We start from the raw sequence: 22,100 nt of genomic DNA on the forward strand, positions 1-22,100 counted from the left end.
CCCCGGTAGCGCAAAGAAAGTACCGCTAGGTCATGTCAAGGCGTATGAATGCCGTCCGAACCGTCATGTCCCTGTGCTCGGGAGCTTGCAAAAGGCACAATGCTGCTTACATCTGTTTGGGACCCGTGCTGCCGGCGGCAGGGGCTGCCCGGGTGGCCCTTGAGGAGACCAACCGGCCGCGCGCGACGGGTCATATCTTTCGCCGAATGAGGAGCCGTGCGACGTACGCGCTCCGCATGGGGCTTCACAGAACTATTATTTCAGCTTGGTGTGTCAAGTTATACTCATGCATGTTCATCACCGTGCGCAACAAGCCTGGGACGCAATACAACCGAAACCAGCCCGCTGTTAGTTGACCCTTTGACAACGTCTTGCGAAGCGCATCCTGCTTGCTCTCCTATGTATTCGGCGTCACAACAACAAGTGAAATAGCACACTTTTACTCATCGTAATCGCGCCAAGGTAAGAAAGGGCGCACAAAGCAAGTCGGGGCTTGGGATGTTGCGTGCGTGGTGTGTGTGCGGGAGCGTGGTCGTGTCAGGCCGATCGACTTGTTGAATGTTTTAAGCAGCCCTTCAAGAAGAATGTGTCACGCTGAATGTATCTGAGCCGTCCTTGTGAGTTTGGGCGGGGGAGGTGACGGGGCTGCCCGCGCGCGTTCACGTCACGCCATCATGTCATATCACATTCTACACATCTCGTGCAGCTGTCGTTAACCGACCGAAGCCGATAGCTTATCAACCCATTTCAGTACATTGTACAATACTGGAAACGTCTCGCCGCGCACTCCCCCACCCCATAAGCGATAGGCGGGGAGGCGCTGCTCCGGCATGCAGGTGTCGCATGGATGGGGACGTGCTGCGCAAACACAAGGGCAGCGGATGTATCGACAACAGAAACGCCAGTGTCGGGCATCCCGACTGATTTCTATCGCATGTTCCAAATCGTGTACAGCCATTAGCCATCGCATACAGCCAGCTCGCGAGCCAACTGCTCCATCCTCTCCCTTCCGCCCTTCCCCTGCGCAGGCGTGCGTGCTCCAGGCTACCGCCTACATGGCTGTTGCCTGCGCGGTTGCCGTCCGGCCCCTGGTCCAAGTGGCCGTTGCCTCTGCCGTTTCCACCGCCGCCCCTGCCTCCTCGAAGCCTGCCGTCAAGCTCGCCGCCTCCGCCGTGTCCGCCGTCGCGCTCACCACCGTCTCTGTATCCGCCGGCCTGTTGGCAACCACCGCTGTTGAAGATCCACGTTTTCATGCCGCGGACTGCCAGAGCCGTTCTGCTGATGCGAGTGCGAGCTGTGAGGACCTTCAGCCCTCCACATCCACATGCACATCAGCAGTAGCTGACGCCAACAGGCCCACCCGCCGTGTCAGGCGCAGCGGCTCCAAGGCCCAACGCCGAGGATCCACCACGCTGACAGCTTCCGTTCCATCCATGGCGGCGGCCGTCGTGCTCCCACCCAAGATCGCCCTGCGGCGGCGCCATCGGCTGCGCCTTCGGGCGGGACACAGCGCCACTGCTGCTGCCACTGACAAGACCCCTCGGGAGCAGCCGGATGTGAGTGGGTTGGTGTGCAAACGGTTCAACGCACATGTAGGTAACGGGGCCAGAAGCCAGAGCCACAACAATTAAGACGCATGATACTGTGTTGTACGCGCAGCTTGGCCCATGCCTGCACTGCTGTCAAATATTCAGTTGGCGCATTGCAGCCATGTCTGTGGGGTACCGCATGGCCAGCATTGCCCAGCAGCGTACACGGCCGCGCGTGGTCCGCAGACATACAGCCCGCCGCCTGCATCTTTGAAGCATGGTAACCACAGCGGCGTGTCCTGGTGCTTGTACTCGCCTCGCCTGACCCGGCCTCTCACTACTGCTGTGCATTCACAGAAGCCCGCTGCATTGCCGGAGGATCTGCTCCCGGCCGACGCCACCTCCACCTCCAGCACGGGCAAAATCTCCTCCGCCGCGGTGTGCTGCGGCCTGCTGGCGCACTGCAGCGCTGCCCAGCTGCACGCCATCCTGTGCGGGCTAGTGCAAGCCGTGGCATCCAGCAGCGTCAAGGGCAACAATCGGAAGCTGCTGCTGGGCTCCAAGCTGCGCAAGCTGCTGGAGGGCGTGGGCGTGGCGCCGGCCAACGGCAAAGCCTACACCGCCGCCGACGTGGCGGCACTCTCCGGCCCCAAGCTGGAGCGGCTGCGGGCCACGCTGAAGTCGCAGCCGGGACTGCTGCTGTGGTTCCTGCTGTTTACCGCGCCCGCTGAGCTGCAGGCGCTGCAGGCGGCGCTGCTGCCGGGCGGCGCGGGCGACAGGAGCTTCGAGGAGTGGCGCGCCGCGATTGACGCTGTGGCCGGCAGCGGCCACGAGCAGCTGCTGGCGGCGGCGCAGGAAGTGAGGGGCCGCCAGTCGGCGTGCGTTGAGGGCAGTACGGCCGGCAACACCGCCACCACCGCCACCATCACCACCACCAACAACAACCCCGCCAGTCATGGTGGCGTCTACACGGCGCTCACGGGCACCGAGGTTACCAGCAAGGTGGGTGCGTGGCAGTCATGGGGTGTGACAGTCATGGGGTGTGGCATTCATGCACTCTGGGAAAACCCACCCCTAATCTTACCGGACAATACGGTCATCTGTTACCGGACATACAGGCTAATCGGTTACCGGACAATGCGATTTAATTAAGGGACAATTTGTCCGGTAAAGTAGAGTCCGGTAGCTTTCAGGCATTGTCCGGTAGAGTCGCGCACCAATGTCCGGTAGGGCAGCGCCAGATTGTCCGGTAGATTTCAAGCATTGTCCGGTAGGTTTCAGGCATTGTCCGGTAGGTTTCAAGCAATGTCCGGTAAGGTAGTGCACCAATGTCCGGTAGGGTAGTGCACGATTGTCCGGTAGATTTCAAGCAATGTCCGGTAGCTTTCAAGCAATGTCCGGTAAGGTAGCGCACCAATGTCCGGTAGCCTAGCCAGCAGTACAAGCAGGACGCGTCCCACCGTCTTTTGTGGTGTCTACAGACACCGTTGCATGTCCTGTCATTCTAGTCATTCCCTTGTCATGTAGCAGCGGCTCCCCTGCCCTTGTTCAACCCTGTTCACATACCCTTTTTGCTTGCTCCTGGGTCCCTTTGGCTACCTCGTCGCGCTCCTTTGGCCCCATGCGCCTCCATGCTTGCGCACATATCACCTGCATACACAGCACCACCAGCGTTGCAACAGGCATGGTGACATGCAGCACATGCACCGATGCCTAGCGCGCAGACCAAGGTTGACATGAGGATATGGCGGCCGGGGAATTGTAAGCAGATATTTCCATGCATAAGCGATTGAAACTATTAGGACCCCGTGCGAAAGCGCAGGCAGGGCAAACGCATGGTTGTTGACCGTGACAGCAAAACACGTAGACGCTTTGAGCTTTGAGCTGATACAATGCGAGTTCTCAGTCAGAACGTTACATTATCGGGCTGTGAGCCTGTTTGGCCTTGAATCTTGTGCAGGTCGGCGATGGTCAGCGATAAAGGCCTCCACTTTGACCAAGTTTGTAGCACCTCCGCCAACCCCTCAAGCATGCTCGCAACCTTGTGTCTAACATAGTTGCTATGAAATAGCATCGTGCAGTATCATAGAGGGTTTGTGAACGTGGAACACTGCATGCCGATATCGCTTGCAACGGCGGTGATAGGCTGTAACAGCTCAGCGATACATTTAACAACTTGTAAGTATTAAATCTGTAGCGTAAAGTATGAGTCTTATGAGAGAGTCATACTAACAAGTTGAGAAGCTGAATGTAGGGTCTCTCATGCAGCAGTGCTGCCCCATTGCGCATGCCAGCCAGCTCCCTTCCCAGATCTGGTAATGCCATTGCTAGGACACATAATCCAATGTATGCAGTTATGTCGGATGCGGGCATGGATAAGATGCATGTGCCTGCTGCTCAGATGGGGCCACACAAGCAGGCCATGCCCGGAAACACACTTCCCCACAGCACACGCACACAGGACACGCCCCCCTGGGCTGCCCGCTTGGAGACACGCACAGCTGGGCATTGTGCAGCGTTGGTTCAAGTGTTGGGCGCTGGTTATGTCGGATGCGGGCATGGATAAGATGCATGTGCCTGCTGCTCAGATGGGGCCACACAAGCAGGCCATGCCCCGAAACATACTTCCCCACAGCACACGCACACAGGACACGCCCTGCTGGGCTGCCCGCTTGGAGACACGCACAGCTGGGCATTGCGCAGCGTTGCTGTGTTGGTTTAAGTGTTGGGCGCTGGTTATGTCGTATGCGGGCATGTATAAGAATGCGGAAGTTACAGAGGGGACAGTCCCAGCACCCGAAGACGCCGAGCCATCACATTAATCACATGCTATCAGGGCCCAACTTGACTCCACCAACCCCGACTTTGCTGCAAACCCTCCTGTGGACAAAGTCTGTGTGACTCCGCGCACTGTGAGTCCTAGCCAGGCCTCAACCCGCCAGAGCCCCACCGCTGTGCCTTATCGCCACAAGCCTAGGTACAGAAGTGCCGGGAAACGTCTAGGCCGCAGGACATACGCATAGCGCACGCACTAACCAGGCCCCGCCCAGCTGCCGCCCAGGCCCGCCCAGCTGCCGCCCAGGCCCGCCCAGCTGCCGCCCAGGCCCGCCCAGCTGCCGCCCCAGCCCCCGCCCAGCTGCCGCCCCAGCCCCCGGCTCCCGGTTGCCGCCCCACCCCCCGGCACCCGGCTGCCGTATAAATTGCAGCACCAACATGACTCTTTGGCACACCTTGACACGCATGTAAGCCAGCTTCACGACCAACAAGTGCTTGCAAGGACTCAACAACATTCACCGCCCACTGCCCCCCGCCGCCAGTCGTACTACTTGCTTTGGTGCACCTATCCCGCACGCCATGCACGCCATGCTACTGCCCAACAGACCAAGGGCATCCTGCAATGTAGTTTACTGTCCAAGCACTATCCCTCTACTTCCCCTACTTCTTGGCGTTCTCCAGCTGCTTCTCTGTGCAGCCAAAGCTAGCCGGTGTCTTGCCCTCCCAGCTTGTTCACCTGCGGTGTTCATAGAATGTAATAAATAGTGTGCATGATGGGGTACGTTTCATGCTCAGGCAGTAGGCGCCTCTCCAGCTGGGCGGGCCTGGGCGGCAGCTGGGCGGCCCTGGGCGGCAGCTGGGCGGGCCTGGGCGGCGGCTGGGCGGCAGCTGGGCGGGCCTGGGTGGCATCTGGGTGGGGGCTGAGCGCGCCTGGGCAGAGCCTGGACAAGGGCTGGGCAGGAGCCACATAACAATGGGTTACCAGCAGGAAGTTACCATTTTATCAAAGTTTACCGAGGTTTTACCGATCAGCCAACCCATACCAATCCTGACCGATGCTAACCGATGCTGACCATCGGTTTATCAGGGTGACCGCCCGGTAACCGCCCCCATACCGATCGGTTTAATAGGGGCTGGAACGGTAGGGACACGCTTCACCAAACCGGGAGCCCTCCGCCCAAGGGCATGTCAATGCCTGCCGCAGTTCGTGCAGGCCGTCATGTGCTGCAACCAGCTGGCCCACACACGCCAGTCCCGGCAGAGCAAACAAATCCGCAAAAGCCACTTCCCACGTGCGGCCGTCCTCACACAGCGCCGGGTTAGCCCACAACGGCACATGACTCACCCACGCGCCCGGCTCGGGCGGCGCCACAAGAGTCACCGTGGGCAATTTAGTCATGGCTTTCAGCAGGCGCACAAACGGCTTGCCCGCCGGGGTGAGCGACTTATTTAGCACACGGTCCAACAAACGCAGGGGCATTGCCGCCGGGTGCACCTGGCGCAGCCACGCTGCCACGACCCGGGTCCACGGGGGCACGTACGGCAGCAGACCACACACACCCAACACACACTGTACCGCGAGGCCGGCTTGCCGCGCTTTCACATGCGGCACCAGCGGTAACAGGCCCGTCACCCCCACCGCCGGAGGCAGTTGCATAAGTTCAATGGAGAGGCCAGGCGGGCGTGCCTGGGGGTTGGCATCAAACTGGGCCGGCGACAGCCGGATAAGATGCATGTGCCTGCCGCTCAGATGGCTGGGGCCACACAAGCAGGCCATATGCCCGGAAACACACTTCCCCACAGCACACGCACACAGGACACGCCCCCCTGGGCTGCCCGCTTGGAGACACGCACAGCTGGGCGTCACACATGCGTTCGCTCAAGCGTGCACACACACACACACACACACACACACACACACACACACACACACACACACACACACACACACACACACAAATGCACAAGCTCATGCTCACGCACGCACATACACGCACGTCAATACACACACACACACACCTCGTGTACACACGAGCACACGCATGCACAAGCCCACACATGCACACACACACACACACACACACACACACACACACACACACACACACACACACACACACACACACACACACACACACACACACACACACACACACACGCACACACACACACACAAGCCCACACATACACACACACACACACATGCTGCTGATGGCCTTGTTGCTTGTCGCCCCAGACTCCCAACTCCCAGCGTCGCCCCTGACACCCAACTCAGCCCCCGACTCGGACGACCGCGTGTGCAAGGACACGCCTGGGAGTGGAATGCGTCTTTGATGTCTACTATCAATAGCTACTCGGCAGTGCGTGAGGTGTGTGCATCAGGGGATAAAGAATTCGAGGTGTACGCGACGAACGGAAAACCCACTGGAACCGGTGGGTTTTTTTTCGTTTCGCACACAAGCCGTATTTCTCAATTCTTATTGTACGTACCACTTTATAGAGCCAAACTCTATTCGTTTGTCATCAACAATGCATCCAACGCCGTTCCAGAAGGGCCTGCCGCTGCCGCTGCCGCCCCTCCTGCACCTGTGGTCGTTCATGTTCACCACGTTGCCCTTGCTATCGGCAAACTCAATGGAGCCACCGCCAGACGTGTGGAAGCTGTCTCTGCCAGCATAGTAGTAGGACTCGGACATGGCTCTGCCCTGTGCAAGGATCTTGTCGCTTTGGTAATAACACACAACTAATTAATACAGTACATAAACTGAGCATGCTGGTGCTGTTGAACCGGCTTTTCACTGGTGTGCATGGTGTCCGGTAAGATTTGGCAAATCGCGGCCTGCAAATGTCCGGTAAGGGGCGCCGGGGACTATTGTCCGGTAGATTTCAGGCATTGTCCGGTAGGGTACGGCACTTGTCCGGTAAGTCTGGTCACATGTCCGGTAGGTTTTGGATTGTCCGGTAACTTTGTTTTCCCAGAGTGATGGGGTGTGGCTGCTGGGGGCCAGCGGACGCGCTGACCCACAAATGCTGCTTTGAAGCATGTAACCACAGCGGCGTGTTCTGGCGCTTGCCCTCGCCTCGCCTGACCCGGCCTCTCACTACTGCTGTGCATTCACAGAAGCCCGCTGCATTGCCGGAGGATCTGCTCCCGGCCGACGCCACCTCCACCTCCAGCACGGGCAAAATCTCCTCCGCCGCCGTGTGCTGCGGCCTGCTGGCGCACTGCAGCGCTGCCCAGCTGCACGCCATCCTGTGCGGGCTAGTGCAAGCCGTGGCATCCAGCAGCGTCAAGGGCAACAATCGGAAGCTGCTGCTGGGCTCCAAGCTGCGCAAGCTGCTGGAGGGCGTGGGCGTGGCGCCGGCCAACGGCAAAGCCTACACCGCCGCCGACGTGGCGGCACTCTCCGGCCCCAAGCTGGAGCGGCTGCGGGCCACGCTGAAGTCGCAGCCGGGACTGCTGCTGTGGTTCCTGCTGTTTACCGCGCCCGCTGAGCTGCAGGCGCTGCAGGCGGCGCTGCTGCCGGGCGGCGCGGGCGACAGGAGCTTCGAGGAGTGGCGCGCCGCGATTGACGCTGTGGCCGGCAGCGGCCACGAGCAGCTGGCGGCGGCGCAGGAAGTGAGGGGCTGCCAGTCGGCGTGCGTTGAGGGCAGTACGGCCGGCAACACCGCCACCACCGCCACCATCACCACCACCAACAACAACCCCGCCAGTCATGGTGGCGTCTACACGGCGCTCACGGGCACCGAGGTTACCGGCAAGGTGGGTGCGTGGCAGTCATGGGGTGTGACAGTCATGGGGTGTGGCATTCATGGGGTGTGGCAGTCATGGGGTGTGGCTGCTGGGGGCCAGCGGACGCGCTGACCCACAAATGCTGCTTTGACTCCTACCGTATCTAAACCTTGCCAATGCCATCCACCATGCTGTGCAACTGTGCAGGCGGCGGCCAACAAGGATCTGTCCCGCACCCGCACCACCAGCCACAGGAACCGGTGCGTGTCCGAGAGTGGCAGCACGCGCAACAAGAGCAGGAGTAGCAGCAGCAGGAGCAGCAGTACTCACAGCGTGGAGTACGCGGAGCCGAAGGCGGGCTGCTCCCAGCCCGCCGCCACCGTCCCGGGCTGCGTGCCTGAGATCATCAGCGCAGCTATACCGCCGCTGGCTCCGCTAGCTCTGCACATCCGGCGCGCCATAGTGAAGGAGCTGCTGGAGGCCAGGCCGCCGGGCTGGAACACCTTTCTGTACTCCTGGCTGCAGGCGGCGGGGCTGTCCGAGTTCCTGCCGGCCAATGGCACCTGCCGCATGTACATGGCAGACAGGAAGCAGCTCGTGCTCCGCGTGGGCGCGATGCGCGAGGAGCAGGTGGACGCGTTCCTGACGTGCATGTGCAAGGCGCACGGGCACAGCACGTGGCTCGCGCGCTACCTGCACATGCTGGGGCCGGAGGTTTCGCAGCTGCTGTCCCAGGGTCGGTACAGCGACGAACTGCTGGCCGCGCTGCGGGCCGCCGGGCAGAAAACGCTGGCCGATGCAGTCATGGAGCACTTCTGGGGGCGGGACCCGGATCCGGAGGACAGTGAGGCCGGCGAGATGGATGTCAAGCCGTGGGCGGAGCGCCTGGGACTGCTGAGGTTTGACATGCTCGCGGAGCAGCTGAGGCTGCCGCCCAACGCCGACGGCTCCGTGAAGAACTTCAGCAACGGGCTGGTCTTCAAGGTCGACCCGCTAGAGGTGGGTAAATACCAGTGACTTCAGGTCTCGGCAACCCTCATAGCCTGTTGGGAGACGTCGCCCGTCCGCAAGGTTTGGCCCTTGACGCACGTATACATGCACACACAGGTGTGGAGCAAGTACACTGACGGAGAGCCGTCAGCAGGCGCGCTGAGTGGCATGCGTGCCACCGACAAGGTGTGTGCGCATGCGGTATGGAGGCGGACCGACCTTTAAGTGGGACTCCGTTCTTGCCAGCAAATGTGGGCTCCGGCAGTCCAGCACCACAGCTGCAGTCCTGCGCCCTTGCCATGCCCGATTGGGCATCGGCCCCTGCTGCCCTGCCCCCTGTCAGTCGCGGCTGACTAACTCGCAGTATGTGTTTGTGTATTTGCCTGTGCGCCCCTGCAGGAGGCCCGCGACAAGCAGGTCAAGCAGCTTCGCGGCGTCCCGTTGCTGTACCTGTGGCGGATAGGCGGCCGGGTGGTGTACGTGGGCATGTCTGGGGGCTGGGTGAAGGGCAGTCGGATAGCACGCTATTTGGCAGAGGGCCCGGGATTCAGCGAGTCGTCGAAGATGCTGCCGTGGCTGACAGCCATTGATGAGGGCAAGGAGATCGAGCTCCGGGTGAGTGCTGTTGGAGCGCTCGAGTACCGTAGTTGGTGTACGGGCGCGCGCCTGAAGACCCACTTACACGTGCTCCGCCCCCAGACCTACATAGCACTCTAACAATGCCGCTTAACCTTGCCGATTATCCGGTTGTCACACACACAGGTCATCACGCTGGAGGGATTGAAGGCATTGGAGGGTATGTCGGAGGGCATGTCCGAGGAGGAGGTGCAGAAAAAGGTGCAGAAGAAGGTGAAGGAGCTCGAGAAGCACTTCCTGTGCCATGTGGACTGCCCGTGCAACAAAGTTAACAACGGGTCTTACCGGTGAGGCTAGATTGAATGACCAGGGCAAAACGCTGTGCACAAACGTACTGTGCACTCTGATGTCACGTACCGGTTATACCGAGCGAGTTGCTGCAGTGTGCTTACCGTGTGTCCTTACCTGCGCTGTGTGCAGGGTTGAGACGCCCCGCCAGGGCCTCCTGGACAAACTCAAGGAGAAGTACAAGATAAAAGTACGGCAACAAAGCGCAGGCCGGCAACCCCGCTGAGCATCAGTCCAAGGAACAGCCCGAGTAGCCTGCTGAGGTCTCGCTTCAGATGCGACAATCCAATTGCGGCGGGTCGCCATTGCACCACGGGCCGTTGCGGTGGCGTGAGCGGGCTGCATGTGGCACAAGCCGGGGCTTTCAGGCAGGTCAGATAGAATCATGCACCCGCGGCATGCGGTCAGCGCACAAGCGGAGCTGCGGCCAGTTTGCATGCAGGGGCGCTGCCGCACAGGGCCAGGCGCGTGTACGGTTGCTGCAGTTGTGTGCTTTTGCGCAGCTCATCACGTAGATTAGGTGCGTGTGTGCATTTGCGGGCTGAACGCGGTTGGAACGATGTGCGGGGTAGTGCATGATTGCTGTGGACAGTTGCATCTTACGTTTCTTTTATTTCTTTGTACAACTGTGGGCCTACCTCTTACCGAGATTGAGCGAAACGGGATGCGTAGGATGTGCGTGGCAAGCTGATGGCGGGTGGCGGGTGTGCAACCAGTATGTGCGGGCAAGGAGAGCGTGCTGCCCTTCACATGGATGTTCTCCTGGTGCCAAGTTGTGTATCGTCTATTGTGGGCCATTGCCGTGTGGAGGCGCTTATCCCTAGTTAAATGTTGTCTACCTGCTCAGCTCCCACATTGGGTTAGGACTGATATGCACCAGCAGCACTCATTGATCGAACAGCATGTAGATTCATGCCCAATAGGTTGCCGGCGTAATTGATTGCAGGCTGGCATGCGTGTGTTGTACCGGTAACTTGTAAGGCACAGACCGGCTGCATGCATAGCGGGCAGGTTTAGCATGGCACGAAGACGCATCCCGTTTGGTGTAGCCTTTGCTCACTGTGTTGAGGGGTTAGTGCGTCTGGTCGAAGCGTGCCGATCCCGATTGAGGATGAGGCAAGCGCAGGCTTGGGCAGACGTACCGTATCCGCCTTTAGAGAGAGTCTAATGAAGGCGTGGAAGCATGAGCGGCTGCAGTCTGAGCCAAGCACTTTCCCATCAGACAACAAGCAACCAGGCGTGCAGATGAGCAAGTACAAGCATTGGATGGGGCTGTGTGCGGAAGGCGCGGCACCACTGACCATGCAAGGGCACAGTAGAGCATTTTATACCAGTTGCGCACCACAAGGCCTTGATGAGGTTCCGCCTATGCTGCTGGCCGCTTTCTGCCAACCGCGCCTATGGACGACCTAGGGAGGAGAGGATTTGCCCGTTATGTGTTGCAAATGAAGTCGAAGATGAGGATCATGTGCTCATGCGGTGTACGGCCTACGACCAGTTGCGTTCGGGTAGCGAGATTGATTGTACAGGCGGGATGCAGGCCGTTATGCAGAATACGGACCCAGCCAGGTTAGCCGCATTACTAGATTCCGTTTGGGAGCACAGGAGCAGAAGCACCCCCATTCGGGGGCCAAACCCTACCGCTACGCAGTACCCCGGCTTGCCCCCTCGGCCCATCCCCTCTGTCCCATTGCGCACCATTGCAAGGCCAAGTATGAAGGGAACTTAGCCCCTGAGCCGAGCTATCGGCTATGGGTTCATTCCCAACGTCCAGTTCAGCGCGCAGTTGTGCGAACGGGGTGGGATGGGGGTGCGGGGGGAGGGATGCCCGGACTGTGCGGGGAGGCGCCGGTAGGCGCCGGTGAACACAAGCGCGTTGGTGAGCCAAAGGCGAGAGAGCGCGGGCGGGGGGGTGGGGTGGGGGGCCCCGAGATGTTGCACATGATTTTGCACCACGATAGTATGCACCGTACCAAAAACTGTGTTGCAGGCGTTATAAGGGCCCCCCGGCCCGGCCCGGGCCTCGGTTTCTACAAGGACAGGAACGCACATCGTGCTCATCACCTTGTAACCACACACAACAGGAAGCGTGGTGCGCATGGGCGAAGGTCGCCAGCCAGTCTAGGGCCGGGCAGGGCGAGCGCATGCTCAGTAGTAAGCGTAAGAACACATTGGTTGTGTGGCCTTAACTAAATGTACTACCCTGCACTACTTGCAAGCGGCATTGCATAGCCTGTGTCAATAGGTTATAGGTAGGCCCGTGGGCAGAGCTTGGGTTTGCTGGTGGGGGTGTGGCCGTGTGGAGCTGTGTTCTTGTAACCAATAACAATCTTGTAACCAACAACAACAGTGTTCTTGTAGAGAGCCAGCCGTGTAGGGCCGTGATAGGTTGTCACTGGTGGTCGACATTGCAATGCCATTTGCAATCCATGGATATGGCAAATCGACTGTCACGGTATGTGGCAATGCGCGATAAGTGCAGCGTAAGACTGCAAACAAGCTGCCTTAGATTGCGAGCAGCCTGAATCCTAACCAAATGTGGACCCGCAATTGTACAAAACTAGATTCTGGGAGTCTGGGACTCAGTGGCCACACGGGGATTTGGTGCGCCCTAGGACTGTGCTGGTTCATGCAACATGAGGCCCCTGAGCAACCTTACGCCATAACCCTCACGGCGCATGTCACTGTGCAGGACAGTTCAGGGTTGGTGTGCCGCAGATTGCAGTGTGTGAAACAGCAGTGCAGGCCTAGTGCGCGGCGGCGCCACTTCTGCTGCATTACCACACTGTGATGCCATAAAAAGCAGACTGAAATACTGCGACACAAAGGCTACAGGAAAGGCGGGTTTGTGAATGGAGTTGGCAGTGTCTGGCAGGCAGTGCCAGCGCACATGACAGGGGACCGCAGGCCCACGTTGCACCAGCAACGGCAATAGCGTCGCATTGTGGCCTTGAGATGTAGGCGGCGGCGACAGGCGGCGACGATTGCGCATGGCAGTGATGGCCCCGGCAGCTTCTCCGATTCACGCTGTGTTACAGCTTGCAAGCCGTAGGAATTCGGACAAAACCCGCCCCAAACCCGGGCCAACAAAGTCTCGCCCCAGACATTAGCCCCGGGGAGGAATGTCTAGGAAACGGCCAAAATGGCCAATTAATGTCTGGAGACATTACCGTACTGCCAAAAAGGTTTGGCTTTCTAAAGTTGGGGAGGCTTCCCCGAACTGCTGAAATTATTCTATATTTTTTATATTTCGGGGGCGTTCGGGCTCTTGTAACAAAACTGTTCCGAAATTTCGGGGGCGCCGGGCAAGGCCCCCCCAATCAGTACCCGTGCGCTGCACATGGCCGCGTGTGTGTGGCACGCACGCAGCAAGCAGCACAAGAGATCGGAGATCGCAAGATTTTGGGCGTGCCCGGGTGTCAAACCCCCGTGCCACGGTCCAGGCCCTCGCGCGCGACAGCGCGCCCGACCCGCGAAATTTTCCATATGTTTTTTAATTTCGGGAGGGAATCCTCAAAAATATTTATGTAATTGTTTCGGCGTTCAACTTCGGCGACCCACCCCGAACTTAAAAACCCGCAACCTTTTTGGCAGTACGGTAAGATAGGAGCCCTGCTGTGCAGGGTTTGCATCTTCGGAGAGCGGCAAGAAACGGGCCCTAATAAAGGCCCTCGGGCGAGAAAGGTTGGGCATTTCCGGGGGTGCATTCTTGCCGCATGGGGCTATGTACAGTCCCCGAATCTCGCCAACTACCCCTTCCCGGGGGTTTGGGGGGTCACAGATACCAGCCCAAACTAAACCGAACCCATGCAAAAGAGCCCCCCACCACCAACGCTAAAAACTAATGCATTTTGGGGCCCCTGGCTATCGTGGGCGAGAACGTGGCTAGGGCCCTTCTCGCCAGCGGCGGCGGCCTACTTCTGGAAGATGCAAGCCCGCGTGCGTGTGTGTCATTGCTCTTTGGCCGCGAAGCACTATGCCGGGCCGTAGCCCAGGGGCGCCCATGGTCAGGCTCGCGGGACCCTAGGTCTTGGGCTCTTGGCTCCAGACTCCAGCAGAGCCCGCACCTACCCTCTACCGCAATGGTGCCACTGTGCCGGGCACTGCCGCAGCCACCATCTGACCTGGCATGGTCTCACTTTGCATCCTGTGCAGTCCTGTGCTGAGGAGCGTGCCAACTGAGCGGCGGCAAGAGCGGCGGTCCGTTGGGGCGCCGACATGCCGTTGACACGCTCGGTGTTGGGGGTGCCTGTAGGGCAATCCCGCCTGGAGACTCGCTACCTGTCCCTTGCCTTCAACTGCGTGCCGCCGTTGACTGTGTCGCCGAGGTGTCGCCGAGGTACATCGACATAGACGGCCTCCGCTGTAAGAGAGACTCGGCAGAGCTGAGCTGTCGGAGCAAGGGTCAGATCGGCTGAAGGAGTCGGGACGAACAGCCAAGGGCACTTACACTGCAGGCCGAAGAGATAGGTGGAGTCGCCGCTAGCGGCCTCACTCAGACGAGATGACGGGTCATCTCCAGAGCGGGCGCCAGTTCGCGGCGGGTGTAGTGCTCCACCATGGGCAGCGAGCGCCAGCGCCCGTGCCGCATGCGGAGCTCGGCGGGGAAGCCGAGCTCCTCGGCCCGGCTGTTGCCTCCGATGCGCAGGGAGTGAGACTTGAGGTTGTCTGGCAGAGCTGTGGCGGCGCACATGCGCCGCAGGTGCCCGGCGAAGGTGTTGTAGGTCACGCTGAAGACGGGCGCCTGAGTGGTGCCGGTCATCAGCTGCTGCAGGCGATGGCCGCTGCGCGTGGCCGTAACGGCGCGCAGCAGCGGGCCCACGTCCTCGCCGTCGAAGCTGGGGGAGCGCTGGTAGGCGCCGGCGGCCAGCAGGCGCTCGATCAGCGCGACTGGACAGGCCGGGCCGCCGGTGCGCGCCAAGCGGCACCCACGCGCCTTGCCAGAGCTGGTCCGTCTTGGAGCGCGGGATGAAGAGCTCTGCGTGGGTGTCTGTTAGCACAAGCAGGTCTGCGTGCACAGACACCTCGGCCATGTCGCTCCAGCGCAGGAAGCCGTGGAACATCACGGACACGCAGGTGCAGTACATGAGGTCAATGAGGCTCGCGCCGGGGCCGCCGTGGGCGGCCACGAACCTGGCCACGTTGTCAGCAGAGAAAGCGCCGCGCTCGCGGGCCTGCGGGACGAGGTACCGGGCGGCCAGCTCTCGGGCGGCCACGCAGATGGGGTGGCCTGTTGGAGAGTCGCGAGCTGCGGCGGTGAAGTAGTGGTGGATGGCGGCGCTAGCTTGCCGCACACGGCCGCCGCCGACGCTGTCTTCCGCGGACGCCACGTAAGCGCTGAAGAGGTACAGGCCCACCACGTTGGGCGGCGTGTCGTAGATGGAGCCGTCCAGGCGCCGCGCCTCCCACCAGCGCGTGAAGGCGGACCAAGGCTCCCGGTATTGCCGCTGTGTGCCGACGGCAAGCTTGCCGTCGACTGCGGCCGAGAACTCGACCGCTAGGCCGCTCAGCACGGGGTCGGCGCGGGCGGCGAGGCCGCCCAGGATGGCCACCTGGCGGAGCCGGGCCTCTGCGGGCGGGCTCACGCAATGTTGGGGGGAACGGGGGTGGGGCGGTCTGAGTTACGCTGGAAGTCCAGCAGGAGCGCCATCATACATGACCCAGGAGTCTGCGCGGCGGGGCACCGGCTGCCCTGCCGCGATCACGTCCCGTGGTTTGCCCAGTACCCGCACGCCGTGCACAAACCCCTTGAAGACCGCCCCATCGCTAGTCAGGAAGGGCCACCAGTCGCGAGTGGGCCAGACAGGGGCGAGCAGGCACATGCGCGCGCGACAGGCCTGGGCGTGCTTCAGCACGCGGAGCAGCAGGTTAAATGGCGGGTAGGCCCAGCAGGCGCGCCCCCAGCGGAAGCGGAAGGCGTCGACGCCAGCGGCACCGGGCGCGAAGTGGGTGGCGTAGTAGGCCGGGAGGCGGTGGGTGCGGTGAGAGGCGAAGAGGTCGATGTCGAACGGGCCCCACTGCTTGGACAGAGCTGTAAAGGTGCTGTCGCTGACCGCCCAGTCCACTATAACAACGGGAAACCGCGTCTGGGCGCGTCTGGGCCGCGTCTGACCTGTGAGACGCGGTGTCAGACGCGCCGAGACGCTGCGCGTTAAGGGGGAAACGCGGGGGAGACGCGGGGTAGACGCGATGGGGACGCAACCAGAAACAGTGAAGCGGGGCACCATTACAGATAGCGCGTTTCACTGCGTCTGCGAGACGCAATGGAACGCGAGTCGTGACGCGGTACAATTGCATGGAGAGCGCGTCTTAGCTAACGCGATGCGTCACACCAGACGCTAGCCTGATACCCTAGACGCGCCGCGTCTCACACACACGCGATGCACGAGACGCACTGCGTCTTGAGACGCGATTCGAAAACAGAAACACGGGGGTACCGTACAATCCACGGAGAAACACATGAAACTCTTCATTCCAGAGCACGTTACACTGCCTCTATCCCACATCTGAGACGGGCGTCCAGGGTGCAGGAAGGGATTGCAGTCGAGAGGCAGGGAGAGGGGCGAGCGAAGCGAGGGGTAGGAACGAGAGTGGTGGGGTTTGGCTGCCGGGTTGGAGCTATGTCGCCTTCCTTGAATGCACGCCACATCATTTGCCCAGTCACCTGAAGTGCCTGCGATCCCCTTATGCGCGTGATTGCGCTCATGCTGCTTTATACACCCCGCCCCTGCCCGTTCCTACACAGGCTGGACTTGGTGGTGTCGCGGCACCTGGCGCGACTGGACGAGCCGCAGTTCCAGCAGCAACCCCCGCCCACCAGCCCGGCCGCAAACGACGGCCGTGGCGCCGGCATGAGCCCGCTGAGGCTGACGCCAGCGCGTGGCGACCCGGCCTTTGCCCCCATGCATGCTTCGCCGGGCCAGCCTGCTGCGGCTGCGGCTGCGGCCGGCGCGCAGGTGCCCCCACGGGACGACCCTGCGGCCTACCGCGGCGGCCAGCGGCTGCTACGCCTTTTGCGCACCGCCTGGTTCAAGGTGCGTCGAGTTGCAAGGCCCCAGCCGCTGCACACGACCCAGCATCACCCGCATGTCATGCTCGTTACCTCCCATCGCCAGTTCAGGGCGCGTGCTTGTGCGTTGCAGCGACCTCCCACCCGGTGTCCCACCCGCCCTGCACTTGAGGTACCTCACTCATGCCGCGCCGATTCTCTGCCCTCCGCTCTCCGTCACCCCATGTGCAGTGCCCCGACGCGCCGCGGCCGTCCGACGTGTCCAGCCTGGAGCGCCTCTTTAACAGCGTCGAGCAGAGCGGTGAGGTGATCCGCTTCGCACGCAGCCTGACGGCGCGGGAGCTGATGGCGGCGGAGGAGTTCTACACTCCCTTCATTCCCGGCTGCGGAGGGTGAGCCAACGGGGCTGTTTGTAGAATGTAGACCGCACTGGGCAGTCGGGCAGTTGGCACGCGTCTGCATAAATGCAAGGCAAGGAGGCATGACACTTCAGTGTGCCCGCACTGCCCCCATCTGGCACCTCGCGGCTGGATGCGCACAGGGACTACACGGGCCTGACTCTGCGCCAGATCTGTGAGCGGCACGTGCTGCCCATGGGCGTGGAGGTTGAGCAGCTGCAGGTGAGTGCGTGTGCCTGGCGTGTTAGCTGGTGACGTGCATGGCAACTCACAACGCACACAGCACAAGGTGCTCAGTGCGGCAGGGGTGCAAGAACGCTGACTGCTAGGCATGCCGGTGCGGCCAGTGGCCACGTGCTCCATTGCCCCCCCCTTAACGTCATGCAGATCATCGCGGCCTGCACGGCGCTGGGTGTGACGCTGGCGGTGCTGGACGTGGCGGGCAGTGCGGTGGGAGCCATCAAGCACGGCCCCGCGGCGCAGCAGCATGGCCCGCCGGTGGCCTGGGTGGCGCACCTGCCCGGCCATTACGACGTTATCTACCCCGCACGGCCCTTGGACGTGGCGCCAGGGGGGCAACTAGTGGCGGCAATTATATAAAGCGAGGCGAGTATGTAACTGTGCCTCGCGTGGAGGACGTCAGTATGGTGCGAAGTGGTATGAGGGCCCAGGTGTAAGGGTGCTCTCGCCCCCGCCCCCGTTGTCAAAGCACAGGCCACGCTCTTCTCCTTGCTCTTTTGCATTGGGTTCGCTTCAGTTTGGGCTGGTATCTACACCTTCCCCCCTCCTGCTCTCGCCACTTCATTTGGAATACGGGCAGGCTGCGGTTGCCGTGTGCCGTGCCTGGTTCAGGGAATGGCCCACAGCTGTAACCATTCGATGCTATAAGACTGCAGACTTGCGACATGGATGCAGCGGCAGCAGACGGTATGGCAGGTTTGCGAGTGACATTGGGAGTCTTTGGCGCCAGCCCCAGTGCACGGGCTGAAAACCGCCTTGAGACCCGCACTGCATTGCGGGCCCACATTTGCAATGGTGACGGCACTGGCATTTTGTCGATGGCGTGTAAGCTTCAGGCGGCGGCCACGTCCACGCGTGACAGTGACGACCCCGGCAGCTTCTCCTTCGGTTGGCATTAAGCTCTGTGCTTCAAGCTGTGTGCGCCCGCCGTGTATCGTTGCTGTTGTGGCCGCAAAGCACTACCGTACGCCGGGCCCAGCAGGGGGGAGCCGTTAGCAGAGCGGCGAGCGGGCGGCGGTGGCAGGAGTGGCAGATAAGGGACTCCCTTGATGGCGGAGTTTTGAGGTGTTACTTTGCGACGGATAGATGAGGCCGTGGTTGGAAATGCTGTAGCAACTTTGGCGGGGCCAGGCGTGGCGGCAGAGGCTAGGACAGGGGCGACGGCAGCGACTAGGGCTGCAGTGTGGACGGCTGCCCACACCTGACAATGAACCCGACGGCCTGGCAGGCTTTGTCAGCAGGGGACCTCTTGCACGGCCGTCGCTGCACCGCAAGAAGCTTTCTGCCCTGATCAAAGCTGCAGGCTGCACAGCTGGCATGGGTGGGTTGTGGGTGGCAATGGGTCAGGCCAGTCCCATTTAACAGCATTGCGAAAGTGCGCATGGCAGCGCTGCTGGGTGCGCACCCGTAGGAGGGTCCCGCGGACACCCCCTCTCAGCACCCAATACTGGATGCCTGTCCCAATGGTTGTGTTGCTCGCTGTAGACTGATGTACCTGAGAGACACAGGAGATGGCTGAGCGACCGCGCTGAGCGACTGTGGACCCGCTATCGTTGAGGGAAACGGTTCACGACTGGGGCGGATAAATAGCGTTTCTCGCCTCGAGAAACAGAGTTCTCCGACGATGGAACGAGAAGTACGGCAACTGTCATTGCCGAAGTATTGTAGGGCAGCGCTCTGCGCTGCACGGCTATCCGCCGATTAATACTTCCTTATCCTCTGCTTTACCGCAGAGACTCCTATTCCTAAAGAGCCCGCCCGCCTCCCTCATGCCCAGGCCCCCGCCATCCGCCACGGGCCGCGCCCGCCCCGCCGCGCCCAGCGGCAGCGCCCCCCGCGCCCTCCCCAGCACGGGCGCCGGCCGCGGGCGGGGCGACGGTGCCCACCGCGGCCGCGGTCCCAAGCCCCGCGCCGCCGCGCCCGCCGCCGCGCCTGTCCCGCTGCCGAGCGGCCGCGGCCGCGGTCGCGGCCGTGGCGCGCCACAGCCCAGCGCGCCGCCGTCCGTGACCACGCGCTCTCGCGCGCGCGCCACGCCGGCGCCCTAGCCCGGCCGGGCCGCCGGCCATCACGCCGACGCCGGCCGGCCACCGCCGGCGGCCTCTAGGGCCGCCGCGCGCCTTACCTTTGGTCCAGGCCTAGGCGTATCCGCATGTCGCATGTTGTGCTAGTGCGCGGGTGCCTGTCTGCCTGCCATGTTTGTTGCCGCATACCTTGCCGGCCTACGTCGCAGGGAGCATCGTTGTCTGGTTGCGGTGCATTGCCGGCCACTAGTGTGGCTTGGTGTGTTTGAGGTGTATTGCCAGCCACTGGTGTGGCTCGGTCTGTTTGAGGAGTATTGCCGGCCACTGGTGTGGCCCGGTATGTTTGAGGAGTATTGCCGGCCACTAATGCAACATAAACATCGGGGTTTGGGGGGGTAGTCGTCGGTCGTTTCGGTTGAGGTAGCGGGGAATTGTGACGAGACGATTGGGACCAGGATGGTTACACTGGGCATAAGCCGACCGGGAGCTGAGTGCCGGTCAGGGTCAGGACAGGGCTTATGTGTGCCTCTCGTACTGTAAGTTCCGAGGAGGATAAACCCCAAACCTCATCGCAGGTATACGTAATTAATGGCCAGCTACAACAATGTCACAATTAGCATACGGCTGGGGCATAAGCGCGGTCTGTCATAGCAGAGGGATGCAGACCAGGCTCGCGGAACAAATCCAGCGACAGGGGCCTGGGCACACATCCTGAGCCGCGAGCTATCCCTCGGCGGTCCGGCTGCCATAGGTTATAGCTGTCGTGGGGGCAGGGGCGCAATCCCGGCCGGGCGACATCCACATCCTGGCGGGGCGACATCCACATCCTGCCGGGGCGACATCCACATCCTGGCCGGGTGGCAGCCACATCCTGGCCGGGCGGCGTACTCAAAGTTTTCATTCCCACAACGTCTGGTCGATTGCAGTAATTAACACTGCATACTGCCAAAGTACTGCTAAATTACTGAAACCCACAACCTGCCCGCACCGCCCAACTGATCCCCGATAAGACCTGTCACTCGTTGTTGTCGCAATGATATCATACGCGAAAATCATCACGGGATCATTGGATCACGCACGCACTGGTGGCCTGGCGGGTGTCGACTCGTTTTGGGGGGCGTGGGGCGGCGTGGGGTTCTGTGGGGTTAGGACCATGTGGCGTCGTGGCATGCCAAACTGACCATGGCTACGGACACAGAGCCGCCCATTCGTATTAAGTTCATCACCCATGGACCTGGACAGGGCTGGGCTGCAAAGGCCACCGCTGAAGCCATTAAAATTTTCTCCACCTACTTCTGCTGAGACAAATGGCCAGAGATGGCTTGCATGCGTACTGATACAGACTAAGCATAACATGCAGTTTGCGCGATCGTTCCCGGGCGACGGGTTGGGCTGGGGCAGGGCCAGGAGCCAATGGCTCCTTCAAGCGAAAACACCTCCACACCGCCAGGGTGACATAAAAAGTCTTACAGGAACGCCTAATGTATCCGTTTAGCTGAAGGCTTGTAACTATGTTGCAGTCCAGCCAGTAAATGGTGAAACGGGCCCAACCGGGACTTACGGGACTATCTGGACTTGAACATTCGTGGTTGTAGAAGATGATCAAGTGTTCGAAATACGGAGTGATGGCCGCGCAAATGGTCCGCACGAACCATTCGCCCGCCACGCAACGATCCGCAAGTGTTCAGTGACCCCCACGAGCGTCATCCCTAATGCGTCTGGGTGCTATCTTAAGTGCGTGCGGGCGCAATCCTGAGTCCATCCGGACAACATCCTACTGCCGTCCCTGCCCCCCGGGGCGACATCCTACTGCCATCCCTGCCCCCCGGGGCGACATCCTGCTGCCGCCCCTGCCCCCTGGGGCGACATCCTACTGCCACCCCTGCACCCAGGCGAGCCCAAATTAGTAGCTCCGGACCACATCGCGTGCCCAGCTGCTGGGCGGTAGCGACATACTCTGCATCCCTCCGGTCATAGTTTGCGATGCCAGGATGGCGCTGGAATGGCTCGCGCGTTCGCCGAAGGGTTCGCGCCCTGCGCCTTTCATTGCGCAGCCATATTATTCATGATTATATCTACACAAAAGCGGCTTGATAGAGGGAGAGGCCCGTGCGCTGCCTGATGCGACCCTTCGTCTGCCCAGGCAACCCCACGCGTGGGTAGGTGGCTCGCCGCTCTGCCGCGTCTGGGGCCGGGCTGTCGATGGTAATTTACTTTCAACTTGCAGCTCTTCAAGCCCCGGTAGCGCAAAGAAAGTACCGCTAGGTCATGTCAAGGCGTATGAATGCCGTCCGAACCGTCATGTCCCTGTGCTCGGGAGCTTGCAAAAGGCACAATGCTGCTTACATCTGTTTGGGACCCGTGCTGCCGGCGGCAGGGGCTGCCCGGGTGGCCCTTGAGGAGACCAACCGGCCGCGCGCGACGGGTCATATCTTTCGCCGAATGAGGAGCCGTGCGACGTACGCGCTCCGCATGGGGCTT

At 61.2% G+C, this 22,100-nt stretch overlaps 6 protein-coding genes across 6 annotated transcripts; 4 read left to right on the plus strand and 2 right to left on the minus strand.

Annotated features, from left to right (window-relative positions):
- The first annotated feature begins 277 nt into the window (after window positions 1-277).
- CHLRE_06g253757v5 (uncharacterized protein) lies at window positions 278-3,723 on the plus strand. The gene is made up of 4 exons (XM_043062645.1): window positions 278-462; window positions 1,029-1,556; window positions 1,887-2,535; window positions 2,648-3,723. Exons 2-4 carry the CDS (start codon window positions 1,056-1,058, stop codon window positions 2,650-2,652), a joined length of 1,155 nt encoding a protein of 384 aa, XP_042923358.1. The 5' UTR covers window positions 278-462; window positions 1,029-1,055; the 3' UTR covers window positions 2,653-3,723.
- Window positions 3,724-4,289: 566 nt separating this feature from the next.
- On the minus strand, window positions 4,290-7,187 carry CHLRE_06g253758v5 (uncharacterized protein). Its single transcript, XM_043062646.1, has 4 exons — window positions 6,891-7,187; window positions 5,992-6,058; window positions 5,650-5,748; window positions 4,290-5,040 (listed from the first exon to the last, which is right to left on the minus strand). Exons 1-4 carry the CDS (start codon window positions 6,998-7,000, stop codon window positions 5,008-5,010), a joined length of 309 nt encoding a protein of 102 aa, XP_042923360.1. The 5' UTR covers window positions 7,001-7,187; the 3' UTR covers window positions 4,290-5,007.
- On the plus strand, window positions 6,798-13,019 carry CHLRE_06g253759v5 (uncharacterized protein). Its single transcript, XM_043062647.1, has 7 exons — window positions 6,798-7,156; window positions 7,426-8,067; window positions 8,245-9,036; window positions 9,145-9,213; window positions 9,427-9,642; window positions 9,790-9,950; window positions 10,084-13,019. The coding sequence occupies exons 1-7, from the start codon at window positions 7,112-7,114 to the stop codon at window positions 10,175-10,177; spliced, it is 2,019 nt and encodes a 672-aa protein (XP_042923359.1). The 5' UTR covers window positions 6,798-7,111; the 3' UTR covers window positions 10,178-13,019.
- A 1,366-nt stretch (window positions 13,020-14,385) lies between these two features.
- Window positions 14,386-16,357, minus strand: CHLRE_06g253550v5 (uncharacterized protein). Its single transcript, XM_043062633.1, has 4 exons — window positions 16,169-16,357; window positions 15,719-16,063; window positions 14,888-15,520; window positions 14,386-14,841 (listed from the first exon to the last, which is right to left on the minus strand). The coding sequence occupies exons 1-4, from the start codon at window positions 16,176-16,178 to the stop codon at window positions 14,447-14,449; spliced, it is 1,383 nt and encodes a 460-aa protein (XP_042923361.1). The 5' UTR covers window positions 16,179-16,357; the 3' UTR covers window positions 14,386-14,446.
- Window positions 16,358-16,617: 260 nt separating this feature from the next.
- CHLRE_06g253566v5 (uncharacterized protein) lies at window positions 16,618-18,809 on the plus strand. Its single transcript, XM_043062634.1, has 4 exons — window positions 16,618-16,985; window positions 17,192-17,352; window positions 17,502-17,580; window positions 17,746-18,809. Exons 1-4 carry the CDS (start codon window positions 16,656-16,658, stop codon window positions 17,956-17,958), a joined length of 783 nt encoding a protein of 260 aa, XP_042923362.1. The 5' UTR covers window positions 16,618-16,655; the 3' UTR covers window positions 17,959-18,809.
- Window positions 18,810-19,097: 288 nt separating this feature from the next.
- CHLRE_06g253582v5 (uncharacterized protein) lies at window positions 19,098-20,171 on the plus strand. The gene has a single exon (XM_043062636.1). The coding sequence runs from the start codon at window positions 19,368-19,370 to the stop codon at window positions 19,641-19,643; it is 276 nt and encodes a 91-aa protein (XP_042923363.1). The 5' UTR covers window positions 19,098-19,367; the 3' UTR covers window positions 19,644-20,171.
- The last annotated feature ends 1,929 nt before the right edge of the window (window positions 20,172-22,100 follow it).

This window comes from Chlamydomonas reinhardtii, chromosome 6 (assembly GCF_000002595.2).
Source record: "Chlamydomonas reinhardtii strain CC-503 cw92 mt+ chromosome 6, whole genome shotgun sequence".
NCBI classification, from domain to species: Eukaryota; Viridiplantae; Chlorophyta; class Chlorophyceae; order Chlamydomonadales; family Chlamydomonadaceae; genus Chlamydomonas; species Chlamydomonas reinhardtii.